Below are 23,200 nucleotides of genomic sequence, written 5' to 3'. Positions count from 1 at the left end.
GGGGGACTCTTATGAAGCACAAGACACTTTACGTCCAAAACCTCCTGAAAGACCATTATGGAGTAAATGAAAAGAAGAGATTGTTATAGAACTTTAACTATTGATATGATTAAAATGGGGGCCCTGAACAGTAACCTAGTCCTCCCACAAGCGGGGGGGCGCCCCCAATTCCCTGGAAGAAAATGCTGCAAATTGTCTTATCGGACGATAATGTGCATATGTATAGTTATTATTGTTTTTCTGTCATTAACAATCAGAACTGCATTCTTTATAGGTGCACGAAGCACTCCAGTTTCAGTGCACCCACCAGATAATGTACATACGAATCCCACAAAAGCACCCAGACCCTATATAGTCATTCCGATTCCTAGAAAAACTGATGATAAAGTAAACAAACTAAAATTAAATGTAATTAGCAGTGATTCATACACATTTAAGGTAACGAATGAAGAGAAAAGCTGGAGACAGGGTCAGCACGGAATGAATGAAAACATAGCAATGACCACTACACGCACACACACACTGAATGCACACAAACAAGGGCAAGTGTCAATGGCTACAGAACCTCGAATGATGGCAACAGAAAATAAGAGACTGCCTACCGAACAACCAGTTCCAGAAAACAGTGGAAGCAACCAAGAGGAAGCAAGCTAAAGGCCAACTGAAAAGGATATAACCCAAGCACTCAAGAAGACAGAGGCTGCTACAAAAGAATTTGCTGTAAAGACACAAATGCTGATAGACCATTTGTTCCCGTTTATAGCCAGAGCAAAGGAAGTGCATAAGGAGCTGATAAATAGGACCACAGTGATTGTCGTAGCAAGCACATCAGTTCCCACAAGCACCAGGCCCACGATGAGGCCACACCACACGGTGGAGAGACGATACACAGATGGTGGTTAAAGGAGCACTACAGGAGAATGCAAGAGGATAAGAAACACACAAAACCTTCTCCTACCACAAGCCTGCTCCTCCAACAAGCATGCCTGAAAATCTTCCAGCAAGAAAAATTCACATAGATGCATTTATAGCTAACTACAAAAATACATTAAGAATTAAGAGAAACCCACATGAAGACAACAATGAAATAAACGATTACCTAGACAGCACAGCACATCTAGGAAACAACATTTGGTACCAACACATGAAAGAGGTCGGAAGAAGGAAAGCTAAAGGAGAATGCTACGTCTGCGCACTCCTACCGTACAGCATGGGAAAGTCCAGGATCTTCGTGGCTGTAGAAATTGATGTCCCGACAGCACACTGTTTGTCACACGTAGCTATGTGCAACACTAGAGGACAATTCATGGGGAGAGATGCCTCACTGATATGGGCAACAGAAACAGCATACCCTGATGAAGACGACTATATCCAAGACATCAAGACAAGAAAAAGAGCTCACACCAGGAATCACGTGATTAGGTATGCAAAGCCCGAAGCACAAGGAACAGGAACAAGGTGGGAGATAAACCCAAGACTGAAAGTTCAAGGGAAAACTCCAAAAGAAGCGCAAATATGGAGAAATAGAGGCCAGATGCAGATTTGGGGAACAGTGCTTTCCCCAGATGTATGGGAAGCAGGAGTAGTGATATGCCGAGCAAGGATGGTCCTTGGAGCCTGCAAGGAAGCAATAGAAAACTCTCAAAAACTGTGGAAACCCCTATGGGCAAAATTGGTGAAGTTACTAACATGGTTCGAAGATAGAGGGTGACCCCTGCAGGTAGTGCCACTGGAAAGCCCGAAATTATGCTTTAGGAACAATGGCACAAGGAAGATGGGAGAGAATCAAAACTGCGGACAAATCTTTGAAGCCCCGGGAATGACGCAAGGGACCGCAGTAATCATGGACCATTAGTGGGCGTGTGGATCCAAGGCATAAATAAGACTACTGAAAATTGGGGAGGCATATACACACTAGTGAACGTCCACGTTCCTGCACTATTGATCCCAAAAAATGACCTGAGTATTGACAGTTTCCCAAAAACAGATGCTCATCTAAGGAAGAGGAGATCTGTAGAATTGGTATCCCGGATGAAGAGAGAGAATTACTTTTCTGCCAAATCAGAAGAAGCATTCCATGCAATCCCATACGAGCACAGGCTGCTTAGCCTCACCTCAACAGTATTCACAACACTGCTCTTGCCCCACGTCCAAGTTGGAGTAAATACTAAATGGTTGCAGATAACCAGATGGGAGTTATTGCAGACCATCAACACTACCTTAAAAGGATTCAATGCAATCAAAGAAGAACTGAGAGCAATCCGATTGATGACCCTCCAGAACAGATATGTACTTGACATGATCACAGCAATGGATGGAGGTGTTTGCACAAACATCTGAAGATCTGCAGAATTAGATAATCAAGGAAAATGACGTAGTAGATGATGACAGCTGGTTTGGAACACTGTTTCTATGGGTCCCACAATGGATGGCAGACATATTCAAAATTCTGGGAGCCCTGCTAGTAATTATACTACTAGGATTTTGTGTTATTAAGATAATCGTAACACAATGTCAGAAAACGGCGAAGAAAGCCATTGGGAAAGCCATTGGGATGAAAATGATCGTCGATGTCGAACCAGGATGGAAGCTCAGAGACCTAACAGAGACCTAACAGATGAAGACATAATAAACTTTGCGGAACAAAGTTTGCATACCCCAGAAAACGAAGAAGGTATGAAGGGAAATGGATTTACTGCAGCCCAAATGGGCAATGCCAGCTAATGACCTGGAACAAAGACGAACACGTAAAAACAACAGGAAGTTGAAAGGAGTGATAAAAATATGGACTCCAAAGATGCACACGTTCACACCATCATGTACAAACGCAGATGACAAAGAAGTGGATGTGGAAGAACAAAGCAAGAATAATTTAAAGGAAGAAGAAGAAGTGGTCGATAAACCGACCAGAGGGGGGTGTGTAGAGGAGGTCCCAAATATGGCCTGCACTCCAGCCACTCATGTCGAAATTCCAGAAGCATACTCGCCAAGATATGTGACATATAAGGAGCAAATGAATCAACAGAGAACCACGGTGGGGCTCTGTCCAGTACCTATCAGAGGGACATGTATACCTATTGAAGCGCCAATAACCAGACAACCGTGGGCTGCAAGGTATCCACTGAGACAACCATACCAGCAGATGACACGATACAAAGACTACTTACAGACTGTCCCCGAAGAGGCCCACAGAGCCTTAATGGAAGGCAATTGGTCACGATATAAGAGCCTAGACGTGACGTACAGACAACCATAAAACGACAAGCAAAAGAAATTACACAAGGACGAACTGTAAAAGAATAATGATGTGACAAATATATAAGAAGATACCATGTTGCAGCACAAAGAACGTACCCAGGATCGAATTGTGCAACTGACTGAATGCATGTAAATAGGCTTGGAATGCAAGAAGCTAAGCAAACGACACTGCTTGCAATGCTTAGTAGAAGAATAGAGCGGCATGCACCAATTATATCTCTACCTCAAAGAAGCACGCTATATGAGTGTGACTCCATTTTGTAAAGCAGAACTAAGCCCTGGCTGCAAGGGGGCCACCAAGGCTCAGATTCATATTCTAGCTAAAGCCAGAAGGGAAGAGCGTAATAAAAACTCAGCAAGAAGTAGCTCATGCTTGGGAATTCGAGGTCAACTCCAGGAAGGGAGGAGAGCGGCTAGTCTGAAGACTCAAAACGTCAGAGCATGACTGCCAGCCAGTGAAGGTCAAGCTAAGAGGCCCCAGGCAGGTGGCTAGGCTGAACAAAGAATCAAATATACAAAAAGAAGGAAAATGAAGCAGATTCACGGTGAACAGACACATGACCAGCCAAGGGCAAAGAGGTACCAACGTCTGATGTCACCCAGAACCCGAGGATGCCATAACTTTTCCTGATAAGAACTACAGTTTCAAGGCCATCCTCAGCCAACTAATTGGTACTGATTGATGAAAGGGAGGCCGGGAGAATCTTGGGGCACTCCGCATTTGGGTGTCTATTCTGCATGCTGCTAATTAAAGTGGAGATGTATGTCTTGGGGTGTAACCCACCCAATCACAATGTACCAAATGATCTAGGGTCCTATAGCTTATAGAACCAATAAGACGTCGTAGTTGTAGTGACGTCTATCACGAGTGATGTAGTGGGATGGGCGTACACGGCCACCCGATAAGAATTATCCAATCCGCATGCTCTGTTACCAAATACAGATATAGCACCTATACTTAAGTTACCTTTCCGACCAATAGAAACTGCATGACAAACTTATGAGTTTTGCACGTCAAATGATGACGAATTTTGCCCATAAAAGTTGCTGTCTGAATGAAGAAGTTGGGAGTTGAAGCGAGACAGGCGATCGCATCATTGATGATTACCATGTGTTTCCCCGTTTTTTGTACTTGTCATTAAACGGACTTCCCTTTGCCAAACCATCGAGTTGTCCTTATTGAAGTGTGTCAGAGTAAATGAATCCTGCACCATAACCTCCTCAAGGTGCAGCTATCTTGCCTTACAGGCACTAGGGGGTGAGTTCTGACCTATGGGCCTGTCAGAGGATGCTCTCCCCTCCTGTACAGCTCTCTCCATCATCCCACCCTTTCCTCTCTGTGTTTATTAACTACCACCAGCCCATTAGACCTGGCACACATTTTCAAGTCTATTAACCTACACTTTGTGCTCCTGTCACACCTCAAACAAGCAATGCTCTGCAACCCTCACAAGGTATTTCCTTTCTCCCCATTTGCCTCTTTGGCTTTCACACTTTGCTTTCAGGTATTTACAATCCTGGTCATCATGAAAAAGCTGTCATTTGACCCTTTTATCTAAGCCTGGGAGTGGGTGGCTTTGCCCCATGTCACAACACACTGGGAAGATAATGTACCCTGAAACCCCATGCCACCCATATTCTGCATTACCCCATCTACAGAACTGGCACTCACTCAGGTTTCCAACTTCCTCAATAGGGATCGCTACTCTAAACTCACTCCCATCCTCATCTATCTCTCTGGTGAGTTTGACACTGTTGACCGTCCTTTGATCCTATGTGTTGTCTCTTACATTGGTTACAGGACATCACCCTTGTTTAGATAGCATTGGATGTGTCTGAATACTTTGTCACCAGCTCTTAGAATACTCGCTTCTCCTCTTTCAGCAAGTGTTCCTTAAGGGTCTGTCCTTGGCCTCTCCACCCACTCTACACCTCCTCTCTTGATAAACTCATCTTGTCTTAGAGCTTATTTATTCTCTGATGACACAAGTCACTCCTTATACCTCAACTCCCTCACTGACCCCTCTCCAATTGCCTCTTCATCATCCGTACCTGTATGGCAGGCCGCTCACTAATGCTCAACTGTTTCAAAACAGAAGTGACCTTCCTCTCTGCTTCTGATATCTCAAACCTTCTCTCTTCTCCCATACCATTTCACCATGATCTCCTCAACCCACCCAGAGTGACTCGCAAGCTCGGGATTTTCTTCCATACCAACCTGAAACGCCAAAAGGCAGATCATGTTTTTCAGTGCAGTAGCTTGCTCTACTCTCCCAACGTAATTTTCATAACACCTTGGTCACCCTCTTCCATCCTCCAAAATGGTTAAAAACCTATTAATGTATGAAAAATGTTTGACAAACAGCTCTTTTTCGAGCCACTGTTGAAGGTCATTTGTAAAAGTGTCTACTACCATCTGCATCTACATCAAGGTTTCTGCTATCATCCAATCATCGCATCCCATCAGTAATTATGGTAGTTTGGTCCAGTCTTGACTGTCCCAATGTCGTTAGTCTTCAAAAGATTGACTACGCTGAAGAGAGCACAAAATCACCTACCCAAAATACTTTTGCTATGTAAAGCAACAAACACATCTCCACCTCTCTGGCTAGCCTTCAAGCAACAGACTGGATTTAACAAACCTAGAACTAACTTGGATACAAAGCTGTTTACGGCACTGCCCATGTGCACCGCTCTTACTCGTCCCACCCTCAGCATACCAGAATCCTCGAATCTGTGTTGACGTCAACCTGCCAATAATCCAAGGGGCATACATACATTTCGGAAACACATGGCTCCACACATACAGCTGCAAACTCTGAAACAGCTTCGAACAGCAAAAACACCTGCAGAACAAAGTTCCCCACAGTTCCTCAAATACGGAAAAGGTGTTAAAGCCTGTCTGGTCTGCATGTGAACTGCAAATGTATCCAGTCACAAAGTCGTAAGAAAAAGACAGAAATGCATCAAGCTAAATTTAAAATATTGCAAAAGAGACCAGAAAAAACTATTTAGTTTCCATTCACAGCATTGTAGCCCAGGGTGTCAAAGTGCCTGAGATAGAGATATGCTTGTACTTTCTGGTCGTAATTCTTTCATCCCAGTGAGATAGCTCAAGGAGGTAATGCACCGGCTTAAGCATGCTCTATGTAATATGCAGGACACAGAAACAAAACGAAACAGCAGACTTGTGGTCAGATGTATTGGGCCTCATTACAAATCAGGCGGTCCGGAAATGACGGTGGCGGTAAACCCGCCGCCACCGTTGTTTCCGGACCGCCTGATCCCGACTCTTGCAGGTGGGAGGTGATGTTCCCGCCAGGTTTGACCTGGCCGGTTTAACACGGCCCGCCTGCAGGCGGACGAGGAAACACCGGCAGCATCACGAGATGCTGCCGATGTTTCCATGATCCCCATTCCCATTGAGTCCCAAAGGACTCCCAAAGGACTCAATGGGAATGGGGGTTAACACCCTTCTGCCTCCGTGATTCCCGGGAAACCGTCATTGTAATGCCCCGGTAATTCCGGGAATCACGGAGGCGGAATGGTAATACGAATCCGGCGGTAACCAGGCGGTTTTACCTCCTCGGTTACCGCCGGACTCGTAATGAGGCCCAATGTATCAACTTGTCTCCTCTTCTGTGCCCCTGCTCCTCCAGGCGCTTAGTGTTCTGCCCTGACGTGCAGAAGCACATGCAGGAAGGGCAGATCTGCCCATGACCACAGGTCCCTGCTAGGGCCTAGTCTAGAGAGCCCTGGCTCACTTAATGCCTGAGGGAGGGGAGACTGAAGACAGGAAGACCAAGAGAAGGGGCAAAGGGGAAGCAAGGCTGCAGGGTAGGTGAGACCTGAGGAGCGGGGAAATTATATGATATGATATTGCATTTATAACGTGCCTACACACAACTGTTTCAAGGCGCGACTAGTGGGGTGGACATTATAACGTGGGCTACAAGGAGCGGAATTAGTGGGCAGAGAAGGCAATAGCAAGAACAAGAGGTTGGAAAGAAGTGCTATCAAATTTCCCCCGACTAGCTAACTGCAAACTGAATTGAGAGTATTTTGCTTAGAAGGGGAATGGTCAAACAGTATAAGTTTAACCAGAAAGGGACATTGGGCCATTCCACCTCTTAGTGTTAAATTCAGGCACATTGGCTGCAAACTATGCACATACATTTGCTTCCAGTATTCTTTTCCATCCAGTGACTGTTTTAACCTCCTGTTCGAACGTTGGTTTTTATTTATCTCTGCACAATCCTGCACTGCGAGCACACGCAAAGCTCTTGCAGGACCTCGAGCGCAGGTTTTCAAGCACGGCCCGGAGGAGGCGGGACCGGCGGTAGTCACGTGGAACATCACGTGACCCACTACAGCTACAAAGCGCCCTCCCATCCGCCCGAGCGGCGTATTCTTTTGCATCCAGTGACTGTTTTAACCTCCTGTTGGAACGTTGGTTTTTATTTAGCTCTGCACAATCCTGCACTGCGAGCACATGCAAAGCTCTTGCAGGACCTCGAGCGCAGGTTTTCGAGCGCGGCCCTGAGGAGGCGGGACCGGCGCTAGTCACGTGGAACCTCACGTGACCCACTGCAGCTACAAAGCGCCCTCCCATCCACCCTTGCGGCGTTAAGCCCTGCGGTGACAAGGCCGCTAGCTGTGCTGTTGTGCGGCTGTTAGGCGCTGGTGGCGCTATATTCTGGTTGGGAGACTGCAGAGGCATAATCTCTTTGATCCTTTCCGGAAATCAACATTCTACGCGTGCTATGGTGTAAAGCTGAACGTTCTTCGGATCGCAGGTAACTAAGTTACGTGCCACTTTAACTACGAAAAGTCAAGCTTCTTTTACATTCTCCACTCAAGTTTGATTTCGACTCCAAAGGACCGAAACTATGTATAATCTAACCGCAGGAATGCCATGTGTGATGGACAAAGTTATGTTTGACAATAATTCTTGCACAACACCAACTGGTGCACTAGCAAAACATTCTTTGAACACTCTGATTAACGATCTGGTACCCAAATCTTGTGACAAGCCCAAAAGCCTTACACGAACCTCAAAAAAAACATAATTTTGATGCCAATCAAAAAAACGCCTGTTTCTAATTGTGACATTCGTAATTTTTATGAGAAGATTACGAGTGTCTCTAATCAAAGTGATAAGTCGACTTCAATATCTAAGGCTAATGAACTCATTATTTCTCAAATGCCTATTGTTGTGTCGCAGGAAGTAGCAGTGCCATCTAGAGTTTCTAACGTTTCGAAATTAGGGATTACTATCTCTGACTCTACTATACTCGCTATAGCACAGTCCCCTCAAAAAATTAAGAAATGTCCACAAACCATCCCAGTGGTAATAGAAGAATCCTTGAACGAAGATGCAATATCTAGCCATGATGACTGCCCTGTATCTTGTAATGAAACACCTTTGAATGATTCGGTAATGGGTATAGAGAATGTTGAAATAATAGAAGTGGTGCCTGAGGAGGTCCCGTTACTAGATTCATCAGTCCATGTAGATGGCCGAGAACTAGAAAGCTCGAGAGCGTCAGTCCTGACAGATTATAATCTACCTGGCTCTATGGACTCAACAAGACATGGTGAGGACATATCCTTTTTACAACCAACACCGCGCCGATGTCAATTCACGAGGAAACCTCGTGAACATTCGGCCAATCCTGCTCTTATGGAGATTACCCTTGGAGCCATAAATACTACTATATCTAGTCTGTTTAAATTGTATGAGTCCCTAGATTATAAAATCACTAGTCTTGCCTCCAAACTAGATCTAATTGGAAATGAGCTGAAAGTTGGCTCTCACCCTGTTCCTAATACATCGAAAATGGAAAATATCATGCAAAGATTGTCTAATCTAGAGACCCATTGCTTGTCTAACCAAACTGGTCAAACTCATGTCGACTCAAGTATTGCGCAGAGACTTGTAGCATTAGAGTCTCTTTGCAACCTACCTATCATGACAGACTCAGTTTTGCCTTCATTTACCAATATTATCCGTCCTGTAGAAAGTGTTGAGATCACCCAGAAAGAAAAAACGACTCTTGGATAAGTGTCGATTCTCCTGAGAGAACCACTACCCAAGATCAGTGTGGTGCTAAAACTGCCAAATAGAGCTACACAAAAAAAATCTCACCAACTGACAATAAGCAAAAAAAAGAAAACGGCACAAAATAAAGTTCCTTTAAGAAATACGAATGCCTTACCTAAGCCTAACTCACAGCAAGAAAATGTCTCTGTAGTGAATCAGACAAACTCTGAATGCTCTATACCAGCGTCAATAGAGACAATTTGAGAACCTTTAACCAATAATGTGACTCCGCACACGGGTGTACATGTGCCATTAAGACCTGTCCCCACTCCAGTTAATCACGCAGTGACACAGGACTTGACTTTGGGTTACACGCCACTGGATGATCTTCTTGAATTATTGTCTTATGGTTCAAATATAGATACACCAGGTCAGCTCCAAAAGTCCACAGAATCCTTGGCACACACACACTCAAGAGTGATGGTAGTTGGTGTTGAGAAACCTTCCTCTTCAACTGCCATACCACAACAAGGCCCTGACAATCGGGTGAGTACTCTGAAAAGATTGTCGGAGGTGTTGCCAGAATCAACTCCCGCCAATCTACAGTCCTTTCAACCCAAAACAGTACACCATAGCAATGAACAGATTAATATCCCATTTAAAGAAGCAAAAACGACAAACCCTAAGTCTTCCACAGCCTCTACATCTGGTGGCTGCTCTGGGCTTAGGGCTATTCAAATTTAAAAAAACACTGACACTCAGAAAACAGTGTCAAAAGCTCATGTGAGTGATAAAAGAGACTCTAATGCTCTGAGATTTACAGGGCGATTATCCTAAATATGATCTATGTCATGCTAGTGTGCTAAACATTTTTGGTGATGTTGAGGGATTGGAAGCAATTGCTTCGAGTGACATAGATCAAATTGAATTTCTTTGCGATAGGAATCTATCTGTTGTTTGTTTATGGGTTAAATCAGGAGTAGTGCGAAATTCAATATGGAATGCAAGAATGGAACTGTTTAATATGGGGTTTTTATTGGCCCAGTAGAGCCAGCATGTGTATGTCATTTCTGTGCCAATGAAAACAGCCATAATTTAATATCATTATCGATGCCTAACACTCATTCCTAACCACGAACGGGAGTCATAAGTATTGAAATTTCACTTGCCAGTTGGAATGCGCGGGGCTCCTCTCACCTTCAATGGACCAAAAATGATAATTTGAATAACTATGATATCGTAGTTTTGCAGGAAACATGGATGTTACATGCTCCTATATGGGACGACCATGATCTTGTTTTACAACCAGCTGAATTCTCTGGTAAAGGAAGGCCTACTTCTGGTCTGCTAGTGGCAGTGAAATCCAGTAGAGGACTTGGAATCTCTGCATGGAAATCTCCAAATAAGTTCATTCACCTAGTCAGAATCACCATTGGCCTAGAAACATACACCCTGATTAATCTATATCGAAATCCAGTGGGTATTCTTGAAGAAATATTCTACAGTACTCTGTCGAGTCTTTTTGGAATAATTGCTACAGATAAAGAAATCTCTGGCATCTTGGTAATGGGTGATTTGAATCTCTCATGCCTTGAAACTAACAAAAAGAGTATAAATTCTGATAGTCAGAGATGGTTGTTATTCATGAATGATCTTAATCTAAGGATGGCGAATGGTGCTATTTTTGGCGATATTCCTCCGATGAACACTTGGGAGAGAGGAAATTCCAAGTCCACTATTGATTATATTTTTATGAACAATAATATCTTTATGAAGGCCACCAAATTTGCTGTTGTTAAGCAGGTACAAAGTGACCATCATTTATTATCTCTTTTTTGGTCCATTGAAAACCAAATTGTGCCGGCCACCAAACAATGGTATAGACAAACTCTTGTGGTTAATAATGGTAGGAATCGTTTTAGCTGGTCAGCTCTAAACACTGCTATTTTGAACAGTCATGGAACGAGCAATGTTGAATCATATGTTGATGTCTTAAATACTTTTAAGAATATTCACTTAGTGAAACATAAGACCCCCATGATTCATACCCATGGATTTGACTTAGCACTTCATGACCGCAAAAAGGCACATAGAAAAGAGATTAGAAGCCACCGTAAACTACCCATGGCTGATCAATCAAAAGCTATTAAATCAGCCAATTGTCATTATCGTAATTGGGTTCGATCAAGGAAGGCTGCGCTTTTTCAAATTGATGGTGAAAAATTTTTGACAGCTTGTTACAAAAAGAATTCTGCCCAGGTATGGGAATTACTAAACATTTGTAAGTCTGGCTCTCAAGTGAATTCCCAAATTAATGCAGTGACAGAATTACAATGGATTAACCATTTCACTAAACTATATGCTGACAGCGAAATGTGCAATTACACTCATAATACGAGTATGGTTGGAAGGTGGCGTTTGAAGTGCTCCGTAGCAATATTTGAGGACTTTATTAAAAGATCATCTTCCTCAAGGGCAGCAGGCCCTGATGGCCTCTCGAATTACATGTTTAAACAAAATGTAAATGAGTGGGCAAATATTTTAATAATGCCTTTCAACATATCATACAAATTAAAACCATTCCTAATTCGTGGCATTCATCTATAATTGTACCAATATATAATAAGGGTGACCGTAAGGACCCCAAAAGCTATCGGCCGATAGCATTGTTAGATGCGCCGGGAAAAATCTTTTCAAGGATGGTTTTAAGGGAATTTAATGAATGGACAGTCAAAGCTGGCCTCCGCGATCCTGCCCAAACCGGGTTTGTCGCGGTTTGGGGACTGCGGTAAACTTGATCACCTTGAATGCCATCAGCCATCAAGCTCAAATCAAGAGATGCCCACTTTATTTCGCATTTGTGGACTTACACTCCGCATTTGATTCTGTTTCCAGACCAAAACTTATGGCTAAACTAATTCATGCTGATTGTCCTCCAACTCTGATTGACATTATTTTTTTGCTTCACTCTCAGACAAAGGTATTCATAAGATTAAATATGGAAGGGCTACTCTCACACACTGTTTTTACAAATAGAGGCTTAAAACAAGGATGCATCTTGGCATCAGCATTGTTTAACTTTTTTATTAATGATGTGCGAAACCCAAAGTTAAATGGTGTGAAAATTAATGCTTTATGGTACGCAGACGATCTTGTTTTGGTATCAAAGACCCCAAGCGGTTTAAATAATTTGTTAAATTCACTCTGTTTATATTTTCGAGACAATGAATTAGTTGTTAATAGTACCAAGACCCAAATTGTTACATATGTCCCAAAGGGCATGCGAAGAAAGAGAATGATTTGGCAAATAGAAAACACTGTTTTACAAATAGTTCCAAATTACATTTATTTAGGCCTCATTTTTGATGGCCGTCCCTCCGACCATTCGCAACTACGTAAAATAGAACAAGAGCTAACCACTGCCATATACCAAACCAGAATAGTCCTCTCCAAGTATGGCAAATTTACATTAAAGCCTGCTATCTTTTACTGGAGCCAGAACGTAGTTGCTACATTACTATATGGTCTCGAGACATATTGTACAATTTCAATGACTTTTCTGAATTCATTAGAAACGAAATTTTGGCGTGCTATTTTACACTTACCACAATGTACCCCAGGAGTGCTCATTCGCTACGAACTTGGGTTAATCTCATTAACTGCAATGTATAACTGGCGTCTATGTGCCTTGTTACGGAAATGTTTGCTGTCTTCAAGCAATAATACCACACTAGCTACAGTTGCCAGCTATTTACTTAAAACCTCTGAAAGCTTTCCGAAACAATGGTTAAATAACATCTTCGCTGTTATGCTGCACGCTGATATTTCTCTTGGGACCCTCCTATTCAATCCAGACCGCGCTAAAAAAAAATGTATCTGATGGATTGGATTGATACGAGGGATAGATTTCTGCAATATAAGGATGTTGATGCCTCAGTATTCAGTCCTAAACGCTATAGAGAAATGGCTTCATATTTAAATCTAGCTCCATCAGCTGCCTCAAGATATGCCATATTGCACTTTCGATTTAATATCTGGCCTACCCGTGAGATTAAAGCCAGAAGGAAACTGATACCTTTTGATGATAGATGGTGTCAATTTTGTAAAGATAATAGTGTTGTTGAGACACTGCAACATGTAATTATTGATTGTCTGGCACTTATAAATTTAAGGAGGACTCATTTCGCAAAACATCTTGCGTACTTTGCACAGATGGACCCTGAACATCGTTGGATAGCATTGGCTGTTACTACATCCATGAGTATTTGTTTAGCCACCATTAATTTTTTGGCAGCTTTGGAAATGGAATGAATGGCATTTTATCGATCTGCTCAGATGCGCTTTAAATCAATTTAAATTTACTTTGAAAGTGTTCTCCAAGTGTTTGTAGATTGTATTTTTGTGATTTTTTGTGAGGAGATTTTTATGGAGATTTGTTGGTGTAAAAATTGAAAACTGAAAAATTGTAATTGTATATGTAAAAATCGCTTTTTTTATTTATTGTTAATTGAATGATTGATAAAATTGTAATGATTGAAAAAAGTTGATTAAATTCAACTATATTCAATAATAAAAAATGTTTTAAAAAAACATTTGCTTCCACCAACTTTAAAGATTATGCGCTCAGAGACATTGACATTCACAAGGCAAAGCATCATATGCACCATGAATCAGTAAGTCAATTTAATAAAACATACAGTAAACAATGTTTCGATCATTTATAATGTTCTGGACAATTAAAATAATACACCATATAAAGCAAAATGTAATGGAATAAGTATTTTGAATTTGTTAGAAATGTAGTGACATGAAGTACGCTGATAAACACCCACTTACATGTACAGGTTGGCTCTTGTCCAGACCAGGCCAAGTTCGACTGGCACACGCGGGCAGGACTCCCCTGCAGATCATATCCAGCAACGCAGGAAAAGTCGCAGGTGGCTCCGTAATTATTACCATCCCCTGAGCACTTGATGTAGCCGTTTTCTGGGGCAATGAGTTTACTGCAGCGCTTGGCTTGGGAAAAAAAAAGAAATACACTTAATTTCAGGTCAATAACAGCATGTTAGGAAAACTCTACAAATGCAACGGAACAGTGTGAACAAAAAAGTTACACAAGAGGAAGGCAAAAGAGTGCTTACTCCGATTTGAGGAGACAATGATTTCTTAAAGAAGAATGTTGCAGGAGGATTATAAACGGGGTAATCTCTTGGAGGAGCCACCACGTTATTTTATTGTTTAAAGTGCTGACGTAGCTCGAGAGCAGCGGAACACTGTACAGAGTGTGGTTAGCCGGCATTTGGGGTAGCATATTTTAACAGTAGCACAGTAATGTGAAGTCTGTGCATCGGTATGTGCATCAATTGGAATTATTCCTTGGTCAGGTGTTGTGGGAAGAGCAATGTTTTTTGAGAGATTTACAAAATTGGAGAATTGTGGGGGCATTCGGAGCCGACACCGGGTTTCGAGTTCCAGAGGGTGGGTGCATGACATGAGAAGGATTGTATGCAGGTGCTCTCTTTGCAGAAGAGTTGTGATTCAAGCCGGATGGGCGATTTGCTGCACGAGGAGCGTATCCCACCAGAAACGCAGAGCTTAGCCACCAGGTATGCTGGTGTGGTACTCGTGACTGCTTTGTAGATGATACATGCGGTCTTGCACAGTATCCTGACTTGAAGTAGAAGCCAATGTAGTGTGCGTACAATTGGGGTAATTTGGTCAAATTTCCATGCTCCTGTAATAATACGTGCTGCAGCGCATTGGGCTGCTTTCTGGGGAGCCAAGTGAGCAGTTGGGAGCCCTGTCAGGAGAGAATTTCCCCCAATGGTATGCGAGACCGCAATGGCCTAAACTACGCTCCGGAAGTTCTGGGTGGGATGAAGGGTTTGATTTTTCAAAGGGTGGAGATTCTGAGCCAGGCTATTTGGGTCTTTTTTGGCTCTGTGTTACTGGATGGGCAGATTGCTGTCAACTGTGAAGCCTAAGGATTTTGCTGAGTCTGAGAGTTATGAATCAAATCCTTTTAGGCGCATATCATTGAGCCATGTTCTTCTCTACCAGAGGCTGAAGAATATTAGAGTTATTGTTGTTAAGGTTTAAGGAGTTTCTTTAAACCTGCAGCAATTTCTGATCAAGCAGAAGGTGGACTGTAAGAATATTAGAGTTATTGTTGTTAAGGTTTAAGGAGTTTCTTTAAAACTGCAGCAATTTCCGATCAAGCAGAAGGTGGACTGTATCGCTGCCTGAGTTGGTGAAATATCAAAAACTGGAATGCTAATCCTGGTGGGAGGATTTGGCAACATGTGAGTGACAGGGTATACCGAATAGCCTGCTTTCCGTTGGTTAGACATCATGGAAGGGGAAGCTTCCTTTAAACAAATATAAAGTATAAGTACACCAGAGAAGTGGCTATCCAACTCTTTTCAGGGTGCCCCTATAATCTGTGAGATTGGAGATCCATTAGAAATAAGATTCCCAGAGGGAAGATACAGGACAGATGATGATGTTTTAATATCTAAAACCCCAAGCAGCATCCAGCGACAATTGAACACCTTTGCCCTTAGACGTGAAGAGATAGTACTATAGATAAATATTAGCAAAACTAAGACCATGATTTTCTCCAAGAAAATTCCTTGTAAATTTTACTATAGGAGAAAAAAAGGTGGAAGAGGTGATTTCTTACGAATTGTCTGCATAAAATAGCAGGATGGAAAGAACAAATATGAAAGCACGTGACCACTCAATCTAAGACGGGCATGCTAGTTCCTAGTTTTGCTAATCGATATGGTGTTCGTACTACACCTCATGCAGTGGAAGTTTGTAAAATGCAGTCCACTTTGGCTGCCCTGATTGGTGCAGAATTGTGGGGGCACTCTGACATTGACTCCATTGAAATAGAAAGAAATAAGATCTGATGTCATGAGGCAGAATAGGGAATTAAAGTGATATGGCTCTCATATGTTGAAGAGATTTCTCTGAAACTGGATTTGCCCGAATGTCCAGGATACCCCCTGTATATTTGGCTTTCAGTCTAAAAGAAAATTGCAAAGTGTGTTTGAGAAATCATTAGTGAAAGAGCTCTGGGATTCCAATGTTAAAAAGGTGAATTGCTGAGTACTTGACAAAAGTTACATTGTTTTTCAAAATTACCTCTATTTTCCCAGCCTAAAATGGTCGAAACCACTGTTGATTAAATAAGACTAGTGGGCTCATCCATGGAATTGTTAGCGCTGTGCAAAGGGGCGAATTTGATGCAAAGTCACTGCACTGCAAAAATCCACTTTGCACTGCTCTGTGAATCAGGGTGCTTGTTGGCAGTACAAATCAATTTGCACCACTGCAAAGTCGCTTTGTACTGCGCTAAATGGTCCAAGAATCGGGCTCTAGGCATCTTACTGTAGTTTAGGCTTTGGGTGAGGGAAGTAATAACTCCACAGGCAAATGTACATACTGTAAAACCCGGGAAGAAAATATCCCTAATTTCGTACATAATGGCTCAGGAGACAGCATCTGAGGCCATTGTTTAATTATTATTGTATACAGATTACTGTGGATGCATTCTGCTTGCTCACAACAGCAATTGCTGTAATTAATCAAAGTTCAATATTCCATTTTCTTGAGAATGCTTGGCGGGTCAGGATGAACTCTCTTTCATGCAAGACTGTATAATCTGAATTTTTGACTACTTTTTAAATAGATGAGTTGGTCCCCATTAAAGGGACTGTGACATAACGTTTAAAATGTTTTATTGAGTTTTCTTTATTTCAGTATTGCTTTGCAGCATGATTTTTTTCTTTAGCGTTATTGTTGCTTTTTGTGGTACCAGTATTTTTGAAACTTGTGTAACGTGTATGGCTCTTGTCGAATTAAAGTTTTAGGATGATTTTTTTATAGCTGGTTTGTCCCCTTTGAGGTTCAATGAGCAACGGGATTTAGCATGTTGCATCTGAATGTTATTTTTGGATGGAACCGGTTCATTCTTGTATCGCTAGTTTTTCGGGTGCACAGCAGCAGGATTGGTGCTTTTTTGGGGTCTTAGTTTACACGGTGGAAAACTCTTTGGATCAATGTTAGACTACCCCAAAATGTAATGAGTAATTTCAAGAGTGCATTTTCTAAATTATTATTTGGTAGAAGTGTATATTATGTTAAATCTATGGGGAATTACGTTTCAAAATTATTTTCTTTAACTTTGAATCATAAGTTGAAGAGTTTTCTTTTCATAGTGAAATGGATTAAACCAACAATATGAAGTTTAAAAACCAAGCAGCGCTTGCCCCACGTCCATGTTCTTCCAGCTCACCAAAGAAGTTCTGAATTGTTATAGGACAATATTTCTTGACTTGCCATTTACCCTAAACTACTGCACCTGGGCACAGGGTGAATGGAAGCGGATTCACAGGGTGGCTGGGAGCTGAAGAGTCAATCTCAACCTGCAATTTGAGATCAGTCGTCATGTTCAGTTATTGACTGATGAGCACATATCCAATTTGAGACCAGGAACAGGAAGGATTTGAGGGAGCACTGATACATCTGAAACGTCTTTGAGAGTGGGGTGTGAGAGCAACATTTCGGGAAATCGTCCTGATGTAGGCTAGATAGATGGCAACTGGTGTTTAACCAACAAGGATTCGAGGCCAAGAGATTTGATTGGTCAAATAACTAATTCTTAATTCTAAATGCTTACGTTTTGCTTTGGTTCTTAGAAAGGCCTCTAGCTGGTGAGGTATTTCACACACGGAGCCAAATCAGAGCTCACAAGCGGCTCCATGTTATATGTGACATCTTCGGCCACTAGGACAAGCTGTTCTTTAAGGCCCATACTTACAGTGGGTTGAGAACTACAAGCTCCAGAATACAAAGCTGCCAGAAAGGCCGAGTCTAGCTGAATCTGTTAGACAAAACGTGGGAGTATTTTTGTAGCTAGGACAAAACTAGGTCACGTTCCCTGGCGAACCCAGCTACTGGAGCTGCAGAAGAACAAGCATGTTTGTAGTTATTAAAAATGCCCTCGCTGGTGAGTGGGAAAGCTTTAAATATGGAGATGGGGTGGATGGCTTAACCAACAACTTTGCATGATGTGCAGTAGCGCCATCATTTTGAACCCTGATTTTGATGGGGCTAAAGCACTGTGGAGATGAGTAGTACATGGGCAGGGGGTGTGCTCTCTCAGCACTCTGAGTATTTTGTGACAGTCCATTTTAATTGTGCTGTTGATGCCACCTGGGAGAAAAGGTGCCTTGTGTGTGGTGGCAGAGACATCACCCATTTTGTAGTACATGTCAGCGAGAAATGCTAACATGTATTTAATGCCCCAGGGCTCATATATGTGGGAAGTACACATATATATGTAAATGTTAAATGTTAAAGGTATTTGTACCGCGCACCGTCACCAACGGAATTGGTCCCCATGCGCTCTGGCGGATCTGCAAACGATAAGGGGGGATGGGTTAGTAAGGTGAAGGAGGAGTAGGATAGTGAGAGGAGTGGTGTTCTTTTGGGAGCTTCAACTCGGTAGACACCGGGTGCTGAGCTTTGGTGCGGGTATTGGATCGGTGTCAGTCCACGTGTGCTGTTGCTCCGGCTTATGTGTTGTTGCAGTGTTGTGAAGTGCGTGTGGCTTGTGGTGCGAGAGATGGTTGTGTGAGTTTTTGAGTGAGATAAGTATGCAGAGTTTGAGGTTATATTGGGTAGTGGGTTACCTGACCTTTTGCATGCTAACATTCACAGTATTGTCTAAGTGTGGCACTTGTTGGCCTTCACAATCCTATCTAGATGCGGCGCAGGCCAATATTCAGAATTATCTTGGTGTGGCATGCTAACATTCACAGCCTTATCTAGATGCGGTGCAGGCTGGTGTTTAAAGTTCTGGGTGTGGCTCATGCTAACATTCAAGTTTCATGTAGGTGCGGGCATGCTATCCTTCAGTCAAGATCCTATCTAGATGCGACACAGGCTAATGTTCACAATTCTATCTAAGTGTGGACATGCTAATATTCACAGTTCCATCTAGATGCGGCGCAGGCTAATGTTCACAATTCTATCTAAGTGTGGACATGCTATATTCACAATTCTATCTAAGTGTGCACATGCTAATATTCACAATTCTATCTGGATGCGACGCAGGCTAATGTTCACAATTCTATCTAATTGTGGACATGCTAATGTTCACAATTCTATCTAGATGCGATGCAGGCTAATGTTCACAATTCTATCTAAGTGTGGACATGCTATCTAAGTGTGGTAAAGCATACTTCATAGAGTTGTGACTCCATGGATGAGGTTACATGACATTTTAAATAGGAAAATGAAAAACATGTCGCACTGCAATTTTGGACCTCGTCCTTGACAGTCAGTGGTAGAAGTGTAACAAAAGAATAAGTGGAACTGGGACTCTGACATGGATGGCACATGGACAGGAGCATGGAGCGGGTCATGTGGCCATTTCAATTTTTATTTCATTTTCAGCCATCATATGAGATGTTGTATTGTTGTACAAAATTACTGCACTCTTTTTTAGAGATGATGACAAAGAGCCCAAAGTGATACAGTAATCGTTGTGCTAATGTGATGAATAATTATTCATAACAGAGTCATCAAAAAATGGAACAGAGTGAAACATTACTGCACAAAGGAAAAAATGCAGTAGCCTGTGTTGTCTCTACCGGACGTTGGGCCTCATTCTGAGTGCTGGTATACAAAAGTGGTATACATGGATACCGGCACTTTACTGGACTGGTGGACTACGGGTTTGCCGGTGGGGCACCCGAGTTATCTCCGGAGGTAAGGCAGGCACCCTATTGGCAAAAAAAGCTGTAATTACCGGCACCGGTATTGCTGGTGCCGGTGATGATGGCACATTCCCTCATGGAGTCCTCTGGGACTCCATGAATGGGGATTTACACTGTCACTCCAGCATCCGTAATCCGGCAGCAATGCTGCCGGACCGGCTGCCGTAAACGGTAACAACATTTGCCGATATCCTGGTGGCTCTACAGCCAGGATACCGGCAATGTTGCAATGAGGCCCTTTGATTCTGCATTGATATATACAGAAGCACATGACACTGCACTGCTGTTGTTTACTGCACTGTTGACACAATGCACTGGAATTCGGAGCAACAATACAGTACAAATCAAAGGCTAAGCCATCTGTTCAAGTTATCAAATAGTAACGGAAGCATGTCATTATCATATCTCTAGAAATCGTTGTGCTCATCACTGGTGAGGTCTCAACTCGACTATTGCATTCATTTTTGTGGGCATTTTGTGAGTATTGTCTCCGAACCACATTGCCTCATCTTCAGACGGACAAAGATACACCTCAAAGGAGAATTACCATGACGGCCCATGGTCTTAATCCAAAGATAATCAACTGAAAACAGCCCAATCTTACTGCACTTTTCACAGCCCATTCACTCCAGTCATTCTGGACTTGGTGTTACAATCTGGCATCATTGGCAAGGGAGACTGGGAATCAACTTTAGAATCAGTGATCCAAGTGAGTGGGAATGGTCAGGAGCGGTGTTCCACTACTTTTATTTTTTTCTGCTCACCATTCCTCCCTTTTTTACAACCATAGTCACCATTCTTTATAGAGTATTTGCCCATTCATGTCCCTGTGCAAGTGTAAAGTCGTAACGGAAGCCTTAGTTACTAGTCACTTTGACTATTGAAATGACCCGGCCGCAAAACTTTGTCACATGTTGCACTATGCTTCCGCCTAGCCTTTTCCCTGCCTAGATCACAGTTCCACTACTTTTTTCGGTACACTTCTACCACTGTTTAGAACCCATCTTCTATACAGAAGGATCAATACATGGAATCACCTTAAATAGTTGTGGTAGACGCAAACATTTAGCTACTTTGAAAAAGAGGTGTGATTCACGTGACAAATGCATTAGTACAGCTGAAGTGGCATAGAATTTGCGTTCCAAGGACTGACAGGTAAACATTATGAGTAAGAAGGTGGTGAACGTGTCCGCTGTAAAATGCATTGCAAGTCCCCTTGTAACAGTCAATTCTATGGACATTGTCAATAACATGGTATCCGTTTCGATGTCTGACACCACATAGCCCTCTAGCCCTCTGCTATACCCTCCAGCAGGGCTCAATGGGAAGGGGGAAGGCGGCAATAACGGTACCGCAAATTGCGGTACCGTTATTGACCCCGGTGTCCCTTTGCGGGTCCCGTCCTTAACGCCTGCTAAAACCAGGCGTTCAGAAAGGACCCGCAAAGGGAACTCATAGTAGGGTGGTAAGGGATTACCGGCACCGGTGCCCTTACCGGTGCCGGTAATCCCTTACCGCCCACCTCGTAATGAGGCCCAATGTGTTATATATTACACTCCACTACTGCATGTAATTCTGCACTGCTGCCCTTTACTCTACATAACTGCATTTGAAGTGTGGCCCTGCTCTTTGTAACTCACGATTGCATGCCTTTATTGTCAAAACTGCATTTGTGTGTGCTGTGTTAGAGTGAAATATTCTGCAAAGAAAAAAAAGAATTTCTCTGTGCACTGCACTTTCCGGCTGTGCAGTGACAGGCACAGCGGGATTGAGCTCCTAGCTATTTACAGACTGAAACTAAGGATGGTAAGGTGTGACACGATTGACCCATGCTTCCTAGTGTTGAGTAGTATTTGCTATGCTGTGGAAAGATTGTGTAATTTTTTCCCATGGATTGTTTGTTGTGAAGAGAACAGTACTTGGTGCGTGGCTCCCCTACTCAGAGATGCAGAGTGGGTGGAGTTATAGCCTGCATCGCCTGTGGTCAGTGAGCATGGTTTATTGGTTCAGAAAATGAAGGTAATCCTAATTCAGCCTCTGTGGATTCACAAGCACCAGCCAGGCACCACATTCTCATTCTCATAAATATTAAAGTCACAGAAATGAATGGGACAGAGAGAAGGCTGCACAACATGCTGTGCTTAGTGAGCCATTCATTGCCACTCCATTGCAGGTATTATGCACACCTCAGAATGGACAACAGTAGTCAACACGCAGACAATTACATAAATACAAATGTAGGGCAGGATGTGTTCAACAAATTGCTATGCTTCAATCCAAAATTGAGCAAAAAAAGAACAGTCTGGCCAGGAACGCCAATCCCACCTCCCTTCCACCTATCAGCACCCCAGATTTCCCACCCCTTTCATTCTCGCCGGTCTCAGCTAATGAAGTGGAAAATATCATTAAAAGCCTGAAACCATCCAGATGCCAAGGAGATCTTTGCCCAGCGGCAATCATTCAGGAAGGCGCCAAGGATTTGGCAACATTCATCTCGCCGTTAATAAATTCTTCCTTCGAGACCAGCACGGTACCCAACAACCTTAAGGAGGCCTGGGACATGCCCCTTCTAAAAAATAAAAAACGACCTAGATCCCAATATTGCCACTAACTATAGGCCCATCACCACTGATCCCTAGACTACCTCCAAATCCAGAAAAATCTGGAGGATTACAACTTACTGGGCCTTAGACAATCGGGCTTTAGGCCAACACATTGAATGGAAACAGCCCTCCTGGACATTAAAATCCAAATGGATGAGGCTAAGGACAATGGTAAGCTTGCCATCCTCCAGCTGTTAGACCTATCAGCGGCATTCGATCTTGTCGACCATCAGATCCTTACTGATCACCTGTCTACAGCAGCTGCCTTTTCCAGCAACGCCTCTACCTGGATACAATCATTCCTGTCCAATCGCACCACTAGGGTCTTTGCTCCCTCTGCCTCAGCGGACCCAATTCCCATCCACTGCGGCGTACCGCAAGGCTTGTGCGTCTCACCAACGCTCTACAACATCTTCACCAAGCTCCTCTTTGAGCATCTTGACAACCTCAGTGTCACATACACATATTACGCTGATGACACCCAGGTTCTCATCATACTCTCAGGG

The 23,200-nt window shown here is 42.9% G+C and overlaps 1 protein-coding gene across 2 annotated transcripts in view; it reads right to left on the bottom strand.

Moving 5' to 3' along the window:
• SRPX (sushi repeat containing protein X-linked) overlaps positions 1-23,200 on the bottom strand; it is a 482,285-nt gene that overhangs the window by 56,232 nt on the left and 402,853 nt on the right. For both annotated transcript variants that reach the window (XM_069636552.1, XM_069636553.1), the window contains one exon: positions 14,138-14,317. In XM_069636552.1, coding sequence (XP_069492653.1) covers positions 14,138-14,317 — 180 coding nt within the window. The remainder of the gene's footprint in view (positions 1-14,137; positions 14,318-23,200) is intronic.

This window comes from Ambystoma mexicanum, chromosome 7p (assembly GCF_040938575.1).
Source record: "Ambystoma mexicanum isolate Mex_15411 chromosome 7p, UKY_AmexF1_1, whole genome shotgun sequence".
Classification (NCBI taxonomy): Eukaryota; Metazoa; Chordata; class Amphibia; order Caudata; family Ambystomatidae; genus Ambystoma; species Ambystoma mexicanum.
The sequence above is the reverse complement of the archived record's forward strand: the minus strand, read 5'-3'. Positions and strand labels throughout refer to the sequence as shown.